Here is a 16,117-nt window from a genome sequence, read left to right as displayed (position 1 = left end):
ACACACACACACACACACACACACACACACACACACACTGCACATCAGTCTGAATTTCTTAAAGAACTTGCCTGTGTCCTGCCCCAATTTGCACAGGTGTCATTGCAAGAGCCACCTAGAAGCTGCACCCAAGGGTTCTTTCTGGAGGCAGAAGGTCTTATGGGACCAAGCACTCCACTTGGGAATATACTTCAAGGGAAGAGGGAGGTTTGGGACCTGGCCTTGGACAGGATTTCAGGTCAAACACTGTTACAGAAAATCATTTTATTGAGCAGTAAGAGGCCCTACTGGGGCCAGAAAGGCTGGGAATAAAGGAGCATGTGAGCTTCAACAGGCAGGTGCTGCTTGACTCTCTCTACCCTGTTCCTACTGCAGGGAGAAGATCTTCCTGGGTCTCTCTATTCTACCTCTTGAGACCCCAGGCGGGAGAATTCCTGTGTAGCCACAGGTTGCTTCTTTCAGTTTCAAGAAGCCCAGCTCCTTTGGTTTGTGTTGGTGGCCGCTGGCAATCACTCAGGGCAGAAGCCCATCTGGTAGACTGGGCCCCTGCTAAGGCCACTCTGTACCGGCTCTGCTCCTGGATCCTACTTGGCTCATAGAGTGCAGACTTTTCTTTCTTCTGCCCAAGAAGGGACTCTTGAGGATTGAGCAGGTTTTCTTCTAGGCTAGCTTCAGCCCTGGCATGTTCAGAGCAGCTTCTCATTTCAAACCTGTTTCTGAGGCTCCTTGACCATGGCTTTTAGTATGGAAGGAGGCTCCTGGCTAAGGAAGGCTTAGACAGAATTGCTCAGGTTCTGATCTCCAGGGGTGGGCAGCAGAGGTAACTGTAGGAAGAGGCATTATCTGTCTTAGGCAGTTTGACGTTTGTCCTTTCTACAAAGTGCCTTAGCCAGTAAGCTTCTGTGGGGTAAGCCTCCTGCTACTATGCTGCAATTGCTGCATTTGCTGCATTTTGAGGCTGGAGCAATCTAGGTCTTTGTTCGACTCTGCTAGAGCTCGACGTCTCTTGGAAGCCCGGCTGGGGACTGGCTTCTCCGCTTCCACTTTTGCTGAGGTGGCCACAGGAGCATCCCCATAGGCCCGGTAACCACCAACCAGGCAGTATGTCTCCCCATGCCAGCCCACCTGGGTTTCTCCACACCCTCGGTAGAGGACATGGTAGTGACCAGGTGTAGGAGGAAAAGTGGGAGCCACTGCTGCTGGAAAGAAAATCAGAACTTATTGTCATTCTGCTGTAGATCATCCTGCTGGGACCTCCCCTCTCGTCTCTCCCAGTTTCTGGCCAAAGCCTTCTAATCTGCTCGGCATCCAAAACACAGTCTTGCCCATTACCTCTGTGAGTTCTCTAGAGAAAGGATGTTGGCTGCAAAAGCAATTCTGTGGGGCCTATGGCAGCAGCAGGAGACCAGAGTATCTGTCCCCCATTTCTAGAGAAAACAACCGCAAAATAATTGCAATCAGGATCCCCTCCATCTCTCCTACAACAGAGAAATGTTTCCTTAAGGTCTGTTACTTCTGAGCCTTTAATGGAAATGTTTTTCAAGTTTTGGAAAAAAAGAATCTAATATAAATCAGTTAAGAACCCTTCCCACCTTGGCAGTTCCTGTTGGGACCCATTCATACTGCCTGTTTCAATCACATTGAAACTCTAGCCTTCTGATACTTTTATCTTGATTAGAAAAAGGCTGAATATTGAGGCAGAGTGACCAGGAGGTTCGGAGCCAGATTCTGGGTACCAAGTCTAGGCTCACACCAACCCAACCCTCTGGGACACCATTTCCTCAGCACTCCAGTCTCAGTACCATTTCATTACTCCCCTTGGCTTTTTTGTTTTTCCCATCGATGTTATATTACCCTTTTCCCCAGTACTCAGTAGTTCAGTCTAGGATGTGTCTGAGGGGATCCATGTGGATGTCTACATGACGACACAGTAAGATGCCTAAGTTTGAATGTGAGGTTCATGAGTGGCCCTCAGTAGTTCTTCCTCAAACTTCCCCATTTGTCATTTGCCAATAAAAATGCACTTGAGTTTTGCTAAGAGACCAATTAGTAAAAGGTCTGAATGGAAGCATCTTGCAGCACAAAGGGGAAGGCTATTTATAAAGATTAGAAACTTTCTGAACACTCGCCAAAGGATGACACTGTACTTGTCCTCAGCAGTGAGCAGAAACACTGTGGATCCCTGAGGGGGCCCCAGGCCACTGGTATTACTTACAGCTAGGGAAGTTCTGTGTGGTGGGCTAGCCCAAAAGAAACATGTGGCTGCCAGGTGAGGTTCTATGTACATCAGTGCCTCTTGTATGGATGCCCACCATAGGCCTACCTGCTGTGCTGCACTCCCAGGGGACAGAGGACAAGTTAGAGTGAATATAGAAGATCCGGTCAGACATCTCTCTCTCTCAGGCAACCAAACAGATTGGTATCTGGTAGAGAACTGGTAGGGAAGTTCCCTCTAGAGTACCATGTTTGGGTAGTTACTCTGCCATGGAAACTGTGAGAAGGCCTGTGAGGTCATCACTACCCAGTGAGGTCATATAAAGAATCTGTGACCTGAAGGGCAGGCGTTGGGCTCATGGGGTTTTGTGAACAGCAAGGCAGAGGCAGAGAGGCACCCTGCCTGGGTCCTCACACCTGGCCCTCCCCACCTATGCCCTAGACAAGAAGCCACTCCCTGTGGAACATACTTGTGGGTTGGCACAGCCCCAGGGACCACAGGAGAGCAAGGGAAACCCACATTCTGAGATTAGTTTGAGAGGCAAGATTAACCTAAGAGATAGCTAAGTTGTATGACACCCTAAGTATTCAACAATTAGGCATAGATTTGTGTGAACTGGGGAATCAGGGAAGACTCCTTGGCAGTGGGCCTGAAGAACAAGTGAAATTTGGACCCATGGAGAGAAGAGGGAAGACATTACAATTAGGAAGAAGAGATGCAAAGGCTAGCTCTTCTTGACCTTGTCCTGCCTCAAATGTAAATTCATAGAACCCTGACATTTTTAGAACTGAGGACTCAAAAAACCAAGAGGTGAAGGGGCCTATTCAAGCTCATGCAGGTAGTGGAGAGGTGCTCTGCTCAGTGATAGAGCTTCATGTTTGGGCTCTATATTTACAGTTGATAGGAATATAAGGACAAGCTCATTACATTTCAAAGTGACACTAGGAGAGATGTTAAAGGTGCTCCAAGCAAAATGAGGGTCCGGAATGACTTCACACAATGAAAATGATGGGTCTACTTTAATATGAAATTCAAAACAAATTCATAACAAAATGACATAGTACAAAATGACAACCCAATCATTACAGTCATCCCTCCCTCTAAAAGGCAAATAATGACAATCCCAGCATCATGGGAGGAGGAGACGTGGGCACAGCAGCAGCCCAAGTGAAAAACATAGTCACCACTGTGAAGAGGTGTTAGTAAGATTACTCAGAGGAGGAAATAGACAACTCCGCCTATAGCAAGATCAGGGCTATAGGAAGAGACCATAATTGGGTCACCCTTTGATATGGTGTGGCCAACAGTTTCCTAGCAATGAGAGATAACCTCCTTTAAGAGGGGGTTCCCTGTCACCAACCTTTAAGAAGCAAAGATGGGACATTTGTTTACTGGGGTTGTTGCAGAGGGGATGTGCCCAGAAGGTAGACTGCCAAGGCTACTTACTATTTGAGGTTGGGTAACCCCGGCGGAGAACTATGGCATCTTCTCTCACTTCTAAATTGCTTGAATTGGAATAGTGAATGTTAGGACAGATGAAGTCAGGCCTAATTAGAGCAGACTACTTTTGAGGAGTGGTAAAAGCTAAAATGTAAAGGTGAGGGCTCTGGAGGTTTTTCCTAGCAGGTGGGCTAACACGAGACCACTCAGACTCTCCAAGGCTCCAGATTAGTTGATGAAGGTACTGGTACCTTCTCAGGACCTATTTTGGTCTCTGGGGAAGGCGAATAGCATAGCCAAAGGTTTATCAACTTAAGAGGGCTTGAGATTCACTTGGGCATTCCGCAAAACAATTTGAAAATAATTGTACACGAATTCTTGGGCCAACCCTCAGAAGACATCCAGATTTAGAGTGCGGCTCAGGAATTTGCACTTTTAACAAGCTTCCTGGGCAGTTCTGTGAATGGTCCATTGATAGTGACTCAATTATTTTCTAAACTGGGTCGTTTATGAGAGTCAAAGTGAGCAACAGAAAAAACTATGGCAGCATATATGTAAACAAGGAATATTCAAGGAAAACAGAGATGTACAATTATTCTATGCCTGCATCACACTTGAGAAAAGCTAGCATGGTGATGAAGAACAAAGACCAAATTTTGCACAACTTACTGTGATTCTGAGCAAGTTTTTATTAGTGAGCCTCAGTTTCTTCATATGGAAAAGAGGGCTATAATTGTACATTTAGCACAATATTATCTTTTGGCAAAGGTTATCCTGGGCCTATTTGTTCTCTGGAAATAACCTTTTCAGTGGGGGCAAGTATTTTTAAGTTGTTTTGTGGAGTATTATATTTGCCTCTCAACTATTCATTACTTGAAGCAAAGATTATATAATGTTGCATAGACTGGCAACTTGGAGATAGTGAGAAGAGGCTATAGGCTTATTCTGCAGTTTTGTAAACAGTTTAATCCTCTTTCTTTTTCCTCTGCCACCAAGAGATAGGACAGAAGGCAGAGACCTTTTTTCCTGGAATGCACACCAAACAATACTTCTGTGTCAGTCTGCCTTTCACTCTTCTGCCAGTATTTCCCAAAGATTTCACCAGGAGTGGCCAAGCTTGCAATGGGCATTGTTGGTAAAGAAAATTTCTCTCTACTGCTAGTCACATCCCCTTTCCCTTCTTGTGGGGGGCTTAACAGATGTTTTGGGGGCAGGAAATAAAATCTAAATGCTTACAAACTAAAATATCAATTGAAAGAGCCTTTGTTGTAAGTATGGCAATTTGGAGCGTGAGTTTTCTCAGAATTCAATGACTTCTGCCCCTGTGGTAACTTTTATTAGGGGAGACCCATAAAAACATCATTTATTGTTAGAAATCATGACATAATACATTGCCAAAATCCACTTTATTTTTCACAAGTCATGTAAAAGACTACAGAGAGCCATGCTCAGTAGCTCACTCTCCAATGTTGGCCAGTAGCTTACCTTTCAAAGCCAAATAGCAGCTTTCTGGACCTTCGGGGAGGTGATCGGGCAGCTGACAAGTGTGTTCACCCACCCAGCACACATGGAAAGATCCCTATTATGGCACATTTAAGCCAGCTGGGGCAACGTTTCTTTCACTGAGGTCCCTAGCCCTGGAAGGCTTCTCTTCCGGCGAGCTGCCAACTCAATCTTCTGAACCAGGCTCACATCCCAGGGATGGGTAACAAAGCTGATGACGGTGCCTGGCACCTCACTCCCCACACGGCCCACTCTCCCTGCTCTGTGGATATAGTCTTGCAGGGTAAGGGGAAAATCATAATTGACAACTAGCTCCACATGGGTACTGTCCAGGCCCCGAGAGGCTATGTCTGTGCAAAGAAGTATGTCTTCGGAGCCCTTCTGAAAGCTCTGGAAGATACCTGCCCTCATTGAGGCTGGCATTTGTCCCTGCAGCCTTAGGTGCTGGATTTTGTGGTCATCCAGAATATATCCCAGCCAGTTCACAGTGCTGGAGCTATTACAGAACACCAGAACAGTTCCTGAGGGGCCAGTCCTATGTGCTCTGTCATGTTGCTTGAGGATCTGCACCAACTCAGCTACCTTCTCTGCTCCCTTCAGCCTCATAAATGTCTGTTTGACATGAGGCATGATACAGTGGAGCTTGGAGCTGGTGATAGTGGTTAGAGAGTCTGAGGTGGCGACTTTACTCAGCAGCTGGCCTACACCTTCAGGAAATGTGGCCCCCACAAGTGCCAACTGAGCTTTGGGATTGAAGGGGTCTTTTAATTCATCTGGCCCTTCTGCTATATGGCTCTTCCCCAAGATGTAGTCCACGAATTCCAGGAAACTTTCATCCAACAGTGTGTCTGCCTCATCCAACACCAAGAAGGAGAGCTGATTCAGGCTGATCAGTTGACGTTTCAGAGACTTCCACAGAGCCCCCGGAGTGGCCACTAGTATATCTGCTGGAGGTTGTTTGGACAGTTGCAGCCTGATCCTACTCATGCCACGGCCTCCCCATAACTGCCGTACCTGGATTCCCAAGGAGCTGCCTAAGGGCTGGGCCACGGCCCTCACCTGTTCGGCTAATTCTCGCGAAGGCACAAGGACCAGGCCTCGCGGAGCAGGGATACTGCCAGAATACAGGCTTGGCCGACCCAAGAGCCGTTGAAGCAGAGGTAGTAGGTAGCTCAGAGTCTTGCCACTGCCTGTTTCCGCGGCGCAAAGGATGTGGCGGCCGCGAAGTAGTGGGGGGATGGTACTCGACTGCACGGTCGTGGGCCGAACGACTTCGGGAGCGATCTCCTGCAGTACGCGCAGAACGCGGGGCTCCAGACCTAGGTCGGCGAAGCTGCTCTTGGATGAGAGGTTCCGCAGCGCTGGTGCCTCGTGCTGTGCGCGCTCAATGGAGAAGTGGTCCCAGCGGGAGCGCCGATTCTTCCAGCCACGCGAAGCGAGTGGCGCGTTCTCCCAACGAGCCAGCGTGAGGCGCGCTGGCTGGTTCAACTCTGGCCGCCGCGCTGAGATCAGCAGCCGGCCAGGTCGCACGATCGCCGGCCGCGGGGCGCTCCGCCGTCCATTCTGCCGCTGTTCCTGCCGCCGCTGTAGAGCCCGTGGGATGCGCACCACGGGTAGGGGCTCACTGGGACCGCTAACCGCAAGGTCCCGTCGAGGCACCAGAAGAAACCGAGCCGTGAGTATTAGCAGCTGAGGCGACCGTGCTAGAGCCATGTTTCTCCTGGGTGGTGGAGAGGCGCACGACAGTGACGTCACGGGCGCGCCAAGGCCCGCAGACGGTGGCTGGCGCGGCTCAGCAAGGCACGCGGAGTTGGCGAACTGCAGGGAAGGAGGGAGAATCTGAGAGTTCAGCAGCGGTGAGGTTTGTAGGTCCGAACGAGGGTTGGCGACGTCCAGACCCGCGCCAACCTTGGGGAAGGTCGCGCAATGGAGACAGGACCGGGGTCCGGCGATACGCGGCGAGGGGGCCCTGGCTTTAGGCATCAGGAGGGCGGAGGGCTTCTGGCGACTGGGTGTCCGATTCCTGCAATTCCCCTTTGTCACTCTCACCTTCCCTGTGATGGCTTATTCAGTGCTGGTCTCCCCCTGTAAACTCCGAGGGTGCCGCGATATTTCCCCAGATGTGGTTCCTGCTCAAGGTCTGAATGAATGGTCAGGCCTGAGGGCCGAGGCAAGGGCCAAATGTCTTAGATCTAGGCTCATCCATCTCACCCCCGCCCACCTGAGAGCCCAGAGGGCAACCTGGTAGACTTCAGCTATTCTCTCTGTTAATATCTTTAGACTTTATTTTAAGCTGACTATCTCTTCTAACATTTTTCCTTCATTTGAGTTCCACTCTCCACTCCATTGTCACTACACCCAGGTTCTCATCATGAACCACCAATTTTGCCATCACTCATCTCCTCTGGGTTCCCAGTCAGACACTAAAAATACTTGAATAGTAGTGAGGAGGGTCCTGCTACCCTACAGAGTGATCAGATATGTGTGTGACTTGTCTCAGATAGCCCTGGTTGGGTAGAATATTTTGTGTGAATTCAGATGTCCAGGTTGCAGAAAAACCCTACACTATTCATACTTCTTGAATAGATCTGGAAAATGGGTGTCAGATTTTTTCTGTAGTTCCCAGTGCCTGGGGCTGAAGACAAGGTGAATGGGAGATTGTTAACCTATGGAGAAAGTGTTTTAGTTTTGTCAAATACCATTAAAAAGCTAAGTACTTTTTAAAATTTCTAATACTATTTTGATACCCGAGTAAATTTTCTGGTGAGTTAAACCAGCAGAGGAGAGAGTTTTGAGTAGTGATAATGAATAGTCATTCATTTTGTCCCCACCTGTCCTCCTGGGACATTTGACAATGACTGGAGATATTTTTAGTTGTCACAGCTGGGGTTGAGGTGCTACTGGCATCTAGTGGGTAGAGAGGCCAGGGATGCTGATAAACATCGTACAATGCACAGGACAACCCCCCACAAAAAAAGAATTATGTGGTCAAAAATTTCAATAGTTTGCTGTTGAGAAACCTTGGATAGAGGATGAGGACTGAAGAGAGGCTAAGGTTACATGTACTCTCACTTGAGATAGGCTCATTTGCCAAACTCTTGTTCTGGCCCTGCCCCACTTCCAGACTGTGTAGCAGGCACACTGATACCATGCTTGTCATGCCCTTGAGATCATGAAGTTTGGGACTCCTGAAAATCATAAACATAAGAAAGAGTGACTCAAGGCCATAAAGCTGCAGAATAGTTTAGGGAGAACAAAACTGTCCTTATGTATTTGGGGAATGTGCCAGATGGAAAAAAGATGAGATGTGCCATGGTATGTACCATTCTAGAAGGCACAACTGGGAAAGTGTAAAAGACTGATAATGAAAGCAGTTTACGTTTTTAAGCCCTTACTGTGTGCCAAGAACTATCGTGCATCATGGAATTTACTCTTCACAGCATCCTACCTGACACAGGTTCTGTTGGAGTCTTGTATTCCAGAGGGAGAAGCTGAGCCTCGACTAGGTTATTTAATCTGCCCAGGGGCAGAATTGGGATTCTAGTGTGGGTCTATCATTCCAGAGTACAGAATCTTAACAATGATATACTATATAGCCATAGCCTCTTTCTCTTAAAAATAAATGAGTCATTTTAGTTTTTTTTTCATTTACTCATGTTTTGAAGGGGAAATAGGATAACTCAGTATTTAATTCTGATTGATTTGTATTTTAACTCTAAATTTGTATTTTAAAGAAATTGCTTTTAAAGGAAGGTATAGCCTCTGGGAAAATTGACATGGAAGGGACTGGTAAAGTTTTTCCATTCATTGCTTTCCCCGAAGAGTGTTATGTTCAATCCAAAACCCTCATAAGTAATGGGATGTTGTGTCCACGCAGCTGAAGTTAAAGTTACCTAGAAAGGAATTTGGAGTCATCAAAATGTCATAGAGGAGACTAGCCTTTAAGAAATGATATAAGAGGTTGAGAGTGTGTGACTAAAATCTTGATCTGGGTGTGACCTCAGAGCTGAGTAAGTGGTTGTGACAGTGACTGGTGAACGGTTGGGGCTGCTTAGCTTCTCTGAGAGGAGCCTCCTTGAAGGAAAGGCCTGTCAGGCACTGCTGCTACTGTGCCAGGTGGAGGTACCAGACCGACCGCTCTGTAAGAGGTCCTCCCAGCCACCACAGAGGGGAGTGTTCAGTCACACCTTACAGGGCGACTGCTAAGGGCCAGGTACTGGGTTCAGTGCTAGAAACCTGGTGGTGAACTGAGCAGCCATGCTCCTATCCTTGTGGAGTTTGTAGTCCTGGTGGTCTAGAGGAGGAACTTGGGGTTGAACGAGAGACCACACAAATAAGTGTGGACACATAGATTGTAACTGAGCTATAGGAAACACAAGGTGTGAGAGCATGTGACTAGGGACCTGAAGTTAGGTTGTCTGGTAGGGAAGCACCTACAAAGAGGGGGCATTCAAGGTCAAGAGGACCTTCGTCAGGCAGAGCGTTTCAGACAGAGAGCTGCAAGTGCACAGGCCCCAGGGCATCAGACATCTTGGTGTGGGAGACTTTAAAAGAATGCCAGGGTGGCCAGAGTGGAGAGTGAGGGGGAGAGAGGCTCAAGGCAAGCCTGGCTAGGTGGGCAGGGACAGGTCATGCAGGGCTTTGTGGGCCATTGGAAGGGTTAGAATTTATCCTAAACTCAGTGGGAAGCCATTGCAGGATATAAATAGGGAAGTGATATTGCCTTTTTCAGTGTCATGCTGACTATTGTGAGGACAATGAGTAGGAGGAGGCAAGAGTAGATTTGGAGAAACCCATTAGGAGGCCAGCTTGGTACGCAGTGGTGTAGCAATGGAATGAAGCAAAGCAGATGGACGGGAGTTATATTTTGAAGGTTATTTCAACAGGAGCTAGTGATGAATTGGATGTGGGAAATGTAGGGGATTGGTTCCAGGACCTCCCTCCCCTGCAGAACAAAATCTAGATGCTCAAGTCCCTTGTATAAAATGGCTTCATATTTATAGGTAACCTGTATTTTTATATACACTACAGCAGGGCATGCCTACATATCACTTCGTGTGGATTCAGTATAATGCTTAGTACTTAGCAAATTCAAGTTTTGCTCTTTGGACCCTTCTGGGATTTTTTTTTTTAACAAATATTTTTGATCTGCAGTTGGTTGAATTTGTAGATATAAAACCCACGGATATGGTGGGCTGACTGTACCAATTTTCCAACATACTACCTAATTTATTCATTTGTTATTCTTTTTTTTATTTTTATTTTTTTGCCTGTGTTCCCCAACTAGAATGAAAGCTCTACCAGAGCAGGAATTTTTGTCTGTCTTCTCTAATGTATCCCAAAATGCTAGGACAGTAACTGGTACAGACGAGACACTTAATGAATATTTATTGGATGAATGAATGAGCATGTGTTATATTTATGATCAGAGGAAGGGGCAGCAAGATGCTGTGTGTTGAGAGGAAGAAGGAAAGCCTGCCCTAGATAACAGAAGAGATTCTCTCCATTTGAATTTCTGACTCATGTTTTCCCTTTCTTCAGGCCGTAGCAGAGGAGGAATGCTTGTTAACAGCTTCTCACTGTGCTACCACAACAAACTCATCTTAGCCCCTATGGTTCGGGTGGGGACTCTCCCAATGCGGTTGCTAGCCCTGGACTATGGAGCGGACATTGTGTACTGTGAGGTAAGAGGCTCCTGATTTTCCTGGAGAGCTTTTTTGCAAGCACAGTCTCCTCTTCTGTGGGTGGGAGTGGTAAGGAGTGGGGAAAGGGCAGTGGCAGAGTGGGCACTGACTTCGTAGGTGCTCACTGAAGGCAGCAGGAGACAAACACATGTGACACTTATGTGTTCTGTGAACCCTGCTGAGGGCCAGGAGCCTGGGTAGTGTGGAGGCATTGTGGGATACCTAGGCCAGGTGGCTAGCTGAACACTGTGTCAGATAACTGCCCTGACCCCTGCAGGATTTAATGCACATTCAGTACATGAATGAATGAACTCAAGGTTAGGGAGTGGACCAGATTCAGGCAAGGGGAGCTGGATGAGGTTGCTTTGGGAGCCCATAGGTTTGTCTGGTGGCAGTAGCTGGTGGGCCAGTCTTTTCTGACTTCTCTGAAGAACAGTATGGCTTGAGATCCAGGTTCAGAAAGCATCTACTAGGAAAAATAGAATTACAGGAGTAGCTGATACTGGGTACTGAGGGAGTCTGAGCAGTGGTTCTTAATTAGGCATGTATCAGAATTACCTGGGCAACCTCCCCCCAATCTCCAATCCTAATGTGTCCCCCTAGTGGGCGTGAGAAGTTTAAAAGAAGTTTCTGATAGTTCCGTCTTTAAAAGCCACTGGGGGCGGGATATGGTGGGGACTGTGGCTGTAAAGGGCAACGTAGTCAATCCTTGTGGTGATGAAACTTCTGTGTCTTACCTGTATCAATGTCAATATCCTGGTCGTGATATATTATACTGTAGTTTTGTAAGATGTTATCAGTGAGAGAAATTAGGCAAAGCATACACAGGATCTCATATTCTTACAACTGCATGTGAACCTCTAAATATCTCAATAAAAAATTTAATTAAAAAGAAAAGCACTGGTATAGAGAAAGTAGGGGGCTTAAGAGGGGATTTGGGGAGATTATACCCTGATGACTGGGTATGTGTGGGAGGGACAGCAATTAATGATAGAAAAGTAAAAGAGTAAAAAAAAATCAGGCAAATTAAGAAGAGTTTAGTGTCAGCAAGGAAAAAATTAAGTCTGTCAACTATGTCAGATTGCAGAGAAATCCAATTGCAAAAAGACCAAGAAAATATTTGATTTGAAAATTAGGAGACTGGAAGATAGCAATAATGCATAGATGCACACACTTGTGGGGTTAACAGGTTGAGGAGTGAGCAGCAAATGAAGAAGTAGAGGTAGGGCTCTCCCCTTAGGAATTCAAGAGACGAAGAAAAGGTAGTTGGAAGTGAAGGTGAAGGAAGCTGTTTTTAGGTGACTTGCATGTTTATAGCACAAGAAGAAAGAGTTGGCAGTGAGACCTGAAGGTTTGGGGGATGAGTAGAGCCAGGTCTTAGAGGGGACACGATTCTTGATGAGTGGGTGGGAACTGCCTTCCTCCAATACGGGAAGGTGAAGATGATGGAAGGTAAGGAAGCTGAGGGGTTTTGCCTGAGAAACTTGTGTTTTGTGGGTAGCCAGTTTTCTGTTGGAAATGAGAGTGGCAGGAGTGGGGTAGGGATTTGAGGAAAGGAAACGAAGATGTTTTGGTCTTGTTCCCCTGGGGAATGGGCACTGGAGGTTTTGCGTGGCAGCTGGTATGCATAGTGATGCTGGTTTACAGCTTTATGGAAAGGGGAGCTGAGAAGCCTAGCAGGGAAATGGCCATGGCTGGTGATTGGCATGCCAGTATCTTATAGCAGGGCAGGGAGGAGCAGAGGTATCCAAGGTGCTGGCAAGGTGAAATGAGAGGGAGAGAGTATGTGTTGTCCAAAGGTGGGAGTCAGAAAGGGAGGCTCCAGAGTTCAGAATCACAGAGGCCGAAGGCCTGATTTTTAAATGGTTTGTTGAAGTAGAGGCAACTCCTTGCTCTAAGAAATGTGAGCTAGGCTGTTAGGGTATATCGATAAGCCTTCCAGGTTGCCAGAATGTGCCTAGGGCAGGGAAGAACCTGTTCCCAGTGGCCAGTCCCAGGGGAATGTGGTAGTACACTGAGCATTGTTCATCTGGTCACTCATCCCTTGAACCAACACTCAGGCCCCTGGAGATCAATCGTGGGTTAGGCGTAGCCTTTCCTGACCAGCAACCCCCTTGCCCTCCAGGAAAGGATTTGGAACGGGATTTGGAGGAGGGACTATGAAGAGTCATGGACTCAGAGCCTGAGGACTGGGGACCAAAAAGATGAAACCCCAGAGAACTTAGCTGTTAACTTTATTTGCTTGTGATGCCCCACCCTCCTACCCTCCCCCAGGATGGTAACGGAGAGGTACATGCCATTCTAGCTCTTCATCCACTTAGTCCATATTTACCAACAGGGTCCTGCAGGATGACTCAGACTCAAGGGTGAAGCCCCCTGCTTCTTACTTGCTGCCCCAACTCCATTTCTGTCCAGCTGTAGTCTCCCAATGATCACTTCACAGCCCAGTGTATATCGTGTCCCTCTCCTCTCTGCCCTTGCTTTACATACTATCTCCATCGATTATTTGCTTATTCTCCACGTCCCTTCTCTTTCCTAGTCTTGCGCCTTCAGTAAAAGTAAGAGTTGGTCCTTGAGTTTTGGCCCTTGATTTTTAGATTCAATTTTGCCCCTACCATGGCCACCCTACTGGTTTCTTCTGTTGGACCAAGTGGTGGTAAGGGCTCCATGTCTTTAGAACCATGAGCTAGCTCATCTTGGCTGAAACCTAGTCTTAAGGGAAGATTCTGGGAGTTGCCAAAATTGAGAAAAAGGCAATGGTGCCTATATTAACATATTTCACCCATTTGGCCTTCACTTTTCCTGTGAAGGCAGCAGTTTTCTGGGACTCCAGAAAATGAGGTTGTATTCATTTAGAGATGCGTGGAATGCAACGCCAGAATGGAAGTGAGTGAGTGTACTGTAGCACAGGGCCCGTTCTAGACAGCAGGTATGTGTTTATGGCCCCGGGGAAATTGGTCCGTGTGATGGGGATTATGGAAGCTGGGCAATAGGAACAGTGCTGCCACAGGAAACAGGTGACCTGCCAGTTTCCATCTCCATCAGCTACTTCTTTGAGACTTCTTAGGTTTGTTTTCAAGCACTTTGGGTGCAGGATTTTTGTGATGGCTTCAGAATGTGGCTTTTCTTTTCTCCAGGACCCTCCTCATTGGTCAAAGCTTGGTTTTCTTAAGGAATGTGACCAATCCTTTCCTCCAGGGCTCTGCTTGATTTAGGAGAAGAGGAATTACTGATTAAAACCCTTTAGCTTGTTTGATGTGCTCATGCTCTGGGAGGGTCAGTATGGCTTCTGAACAAACAAAGGAGCTACTGTTGAAGGAGACCTAGGACCTCTACCCAGACCTAGCTACTGTGGTGATCAGACCCAGGCGCCAGGCAGGCAGTCGGCCCCTGTTTTGCGCGGGTAAGTGGCTGGGTCTTATGTACTGGGCACGGCACAGTGTGGCGCACAGTGCCCCCTGGTGGACCTAGAGTTGCTCTGCAGGCCAACATTATTTAGCTGCCTGGATGGATCTTAACTGGGTTCACATATTAGCATGAGGAATTAGCTAGTCATGGTGGTCCATCAGTGGGATTAGATAGTCAAACCAACCCACTTTATAGGACTGAGTATAGGACCTAGGGTATACCAGGCATGTAGGCACCTCCTTTAAAGTCCTGTAAAACCCTCAACAGCTGGAGGGAAGGAAAGTATGAATCAGCTCATCAAAAGTAGAGAGATCCGTAGTCTGATTCCCTACCCAGGTCTATCCTATGGACAGTTTTCTAAGAGTTCCTCAGATGTCGTCTTTTTTTTTGTCCTCCCCTCTTTAATTCCGTGCCCCACCTCCCCCACTTCCAACCCTGACCTATGGATGTTGCCATTTCCCCTTAAGAACTGGATCTCTGAAGGTCCTAAGTAAAGCAGCTGTGCTAACCACTACACTATGGAGCCACCCCAGATGTTGTCTTTCAATATCTTTTTATAAGAATAATGCAACTCTGGTGGCCCAGAATGTGAGGGGCCACTTGCCTGTTAGATTTTTACCTTTTAATAAAAGGAGCAGGTGAGAAGGCAATGTTCTTAAGTGGCTCAGAATCCCAGAATGGGTACTTAAAATTTTTTCTTTTATTGTGGTAAAAAATGTATAACATAAAATTTACCATATTACCTTGAATTATGGAACAAAATTTGAACATCGAGGCTGGGCCTCACATAAAATGTCTGTTGCTCGTTTCCTGTGATTATCTAAGATAGTTCAATTTAGTTCTTTCAACATTAAAAAAAACATTTACCATGTTAACCATTTTTCAGTATACAGTTCAGTAGTGTTAAGTACATTCACATTGTTATAAAATAGATTTCCAGAACTTTTTCATCTTGTAAAACTGAAACTCTGTACCCATTAAACAGCTCCCCATTTTCCCCTCTACCCTGCCCCTGGTAACCGTCATTTTGCATTTTGTTCCTATGCATTTGACTACTTTAAATATCTCATATAAATGGAAACATACAATATTTGTCTTTTGTGACTGGCACTTTCACTTAGCATAATGTCCTTAAGGTTCATCCATGGTGTAGTATGTGATGGGATTTCCTTTCATTTTTAGGCTGAATAATATTCTATTGTATGTATATGCTGTATTTCATCTGTCCATGGACATTTGGGTTGCTTCTACTTCTTAACTATTGTGAATAGTGCTACGGTGAACATTGGTGCACAAGTATCTCTTTGAGACTCCATTTTCAATTATTTTGGATATATACCCAGAAGTGAGATTGCTAGATCATATGGTAATTCTATTTTTAATTTTTTGAAGCACTCATACTGTTTTACATATTCCACCTGCAGTGCACAATTTCTCCACATCTTTGCTAACATTCATTATTTTCTGTCTTTTTGATAGTAGCCATGGGTGTGAGTTGATGGTTCATTGTGGTTTTGATTTGCATTTCTCTGATGATCAGTGATCTTGAGCATGTTTTCATATACTTGTTGGCTATTGCTGTATCACTATTGGAAAAGTTTCTATTCAAGTCCATTGCCAAGAATGGGTAATTTTTTAAAACTTAAAAAAAATAAAATAAAATTTCTAGAAAAGTTGTAGGATTAGACCAAGAACACCCATGTATCTTTTACCCAGATTAACCTACTGTCAACATTTTGCTTGATTTGTTTTATAATTTGTTCTCTTTCTCTCCATATATATTTTTTTCCTCCATTATTTGAGAGTAAGTTTCAAAACTATGATGTCTTCTCAAATACTTCATTGACATTTTTTGAGGATAAGGTCA

At 46.1% G+C, this 16,117-nt stretch overlaps 3 protein-coding genes across 9 annotated transcripts in view; 1 reads left to right on the top strand and 2 right to left on the bottom strand.

The window, feature by feature from the left end:
• Nucleotides 1-307: 307 nt before the first annotated feature.
• On the bottom strand, nt 308-4,871 carry DPEP2NB (DPEP2 neighbor). Its single transcript, XM_016164313.2, has 2 exons — nt 2,324-4,871; nt 308-1,199 (listed from the first exon to the last, which is right to left on the bottom strand). Exons 1-2 carry the CDS (start codon nt 2,388-2,390, stop codon nt 886-888), a joined length of 381 nt encoding a protein of 126 aa, XP_016019799.2. The 5' UTR covers nt 2,391-4,871; the 3' UTR covers nt 308-885.
• Nucleotides 4,872-5,042: 171 nt separating this feature from the next.
• Nucleotides 5,043-6,893, bottom strand: DDX28 (DEAD-box helicase 28). The gene has a single exon (XM_016164286.2). The coding sequence runs from the start codon at nt 6,869-6,871 to the stop codon at nt 5,249-5,251; it is 1,623 nt and encodes a 540-aa protein (XP_016019772.2). The 5' UTR covers nt 6,872-6,893; the 3' UTR covers nt 5,043-5,248.
• DUS2 (dihydrouridine synthase 2) overlaps nt 6,771-16,117 on the top strand; it is a 34,933-nt gene continuing 25,586 nt past the window's right edge. For 3 of the 7 annotated variants that reach the window (XM_036231449.1, XM_036231451.1, XM_036231452.1), the window contains exons 1-2: nt 6,902-7,019; nt 10,700-10,842. In XM_036231449.1, coding sequence (XP_036087342.1) covers nt 10,717-10,842 — 126 coding nt within the window. In that variant the 5' untranslated portion in view covers nt 6,902-7,019; nt 10,700-10,716. Of the gene's footprint in view, nt 6,834-6,901; nt 7,028-10,699; nt 10,843-16,117 lie in introns of those variants that run through there. The other 4 variants (XM_036231450.1, XM_036231448.1, XM_016164301.2 and 1 more) reach the window with 4 other exon arrangements.

Source organism: Rousettus aegyptiacus, unplaced genomic scaffold (assembly GCF_014176215.1).
Source record: "Rousettus aegyptiacus isolate mRouAeg1 unplaced genomic scaffold, mRouAeg1.p scaffold_m13_p_14, whole genome shotgun sequence".
NCBI classification, from domain to species: Eukaryota; Metazoa; Chordata; class Mammalia; order Chiroptera; family Pteropodidae; genus Rousettus; species Rousettus aegyptiacus.
This window is presented reverse-complemented; position numbering and strand designations above follow the sequence as displayed.

Coding starts and splice junctions, on each gene's coding strand:
- DDX28 (XM_016164286.2), bottom strand. CDS start 6,871: ATGGCTCTAGCACGGTCGCCTCAGCTGCTAATACTCACGGCTCGGTTT.
- DPEP2NB (XM_016164313.2), bottom strand. CDS start 2,390: ATGTCTGACCGGATCTTCTATATTCACTCTAACTTGTCCTCTGTCCCC. Junction 1,200..2,323: donor CTGGGAGTGCAGCACAGCAG/GTAGGCCTATGG, acceptor TTTTCTTTCCAG/CAGCAGTGGCTCCCACTTTT.